General features: G+C 37.9%; 1 protein-coding gene across 1 annotated transcript; it reads left to right on the top strand.

The window, feature by feature from the left end:
- Positions 1-292: 292 nt before the first annotated feature.
- On the top strand, positions 293-1,432 carry LOC107037476. Its single transcript, XM_015256037.1, has one exon. It carries the CDS (start codon positions 293-295, stop codon positions 1,430-1,432), a length of 1,140 nt encoding a protein of 379 aa, XP_015111523.1.
- Positions 1,433-1,630: the final 198 nt, after the last annotated feature.

The following is a 1,630-nucleotide window of genomic DNA, read 5'->3' as shown; positions in this document are numbered from 1 at the left end:
TGCCCATCCAGAGACTCTGCTTATTATTTACAAGGCCTTCGTTCGCTCAATTATTGATTACAGCTCGTTTATCTCTTTCCCAATTTTTAAACAGGATGTAATTAAACTTGAACGACTCCAATTTGCAGCAATCCGATACAGCCTAAGCTACAGAATCTCCACACCAACAAATGTACTCTTAGCGGAGAGCAAACTCCCCTCGATAGTGGAAAGATCAGTTTTCTTATGCAAAAATTTTCTCATAAAAATTATATCTAATCAGAGCTCCCAGGTCTCATCTAGCCTTAGCCATATGATTGACAGCAACGAAATTGCACCTCGTGATAAAGAGCGACTGATCAATAAGTGCGTACGAGAATTAATACCAGTAACTCCAGAACTGCATAAAGGAAATCACTTTGATATATACCTAAATGATTATAAAACGAATATGTCAACCCCAGCGAAGGGCACAATAGCAATAGAGTTGGCAATTGACTCAACAAACGACACAACAGAATTAGATCCGGCTTTAATAGGTAGAATTAAAAATGCTATCCATATATATACAGACGGAAGTAAGAAGTCAGAAGGATATTCTGTTGGGTCGGCCTGTTTCTCCCCTGAACTCAATGTGTCAAGAAGCCTGAGCATCAACCCTCAAGCTTCGGTTTATACAGCCGAGTGTCTGGCGATTAATGAAGCAATTAAAATTGCGTTAGAAGATCCTCAAAAAGACTACAAAATTGTTACCGACTCCTTCAGTGCCCTCACTTCCCTCTCCCGACCATCACAGAGCGTGAGGGAAAATAGATTCATCGTAGAAGCAAAACAAAATTATGAATTGTTCATACAGAGGAACAACAATCAATACTTTTTAAAATTCGAATGGATTCCTTCACATACTGGAATTGAGGGCAATGAGGAAGCCGATCGTTTGGCTGGAGAGGCCACCGAAAACCTACCAAACGCTCAATTGTTAATTCCATTTTCCGATTATCCAGAGGACATAAAAAAAAGATCCTTTGACGCCACTCTAGAGGTTTGCTTAGAGGAGGGGAGAGATGATAGTGATCATGGCAAGGGCAAAGAATTCTTCAAAGAATTCTACAGAAAGAGTCGTAAGCCGTGGTTTTACAATAAAAATCTCTCCCGACGTTCAATAGTCTGGGTCAATAGAGCTAGATCCAACCACTATCATCTCTCAGCCTCCCTGAAAAGAAAAAATATAATTGATTCAGCCCAGTGCGAATGTGGACATCCCAGCGAAGATCTTGATCATGTCCTCTGGGATTGTCCACGACATGATCAACCTCGACAAATAATGTATAACTCCTTCCGGTTGAATCAATTTCCTCCCCCACTGAATTGTCGAGTTATTCTAAAAGACCTAGACTCTAAGATCATAGACATTATAACAAAATTCCTCAAGGATAGCAACTTAAATGTGTAAACCTCATTATCAACAAATGTATAAACTCATTGTCACCAGTAAGACCTATATAGAATTTCTCAACACATGTATTTACGTAGGTATATAGATTAATTTAGTTATTTTTATTATTACTATTATTATTATTACTATTATTATTTTTTCTAATGCTGTATAGACGTGTAGTCTCGAGCAAATAAATATAACAAAAAAAAAAAA

This window comes from Diachasma alloeum, unplaced genomic scaffold (genome assembly GCF_001412515.2).
Source record: "Diachasma alloeum isolate Michigan unplaced genomic scaffold, Dall2.0 Dall_scaffold_00255, whole genome shotgun sequence".
Taxonomy (NCBI): Eukaryota; Metazoa; Arthropoda; class Insecta; order Hymenoptera; family Braconidae; genus Diachasma; species Diachasma alloeum.
This window is presented reverse-complemented; position numbering and strand designations above follow the sequence as displayed.

What these genes read in the sequence shown, in the direction of transcription:
- LOC107037476 (XM_015256037.1), top strand. Translation starts at nt 293, where the DNA reads ATGATTGACAGCAACGAAATTGCACCTCGTGATAAAGAGCGACTGATC.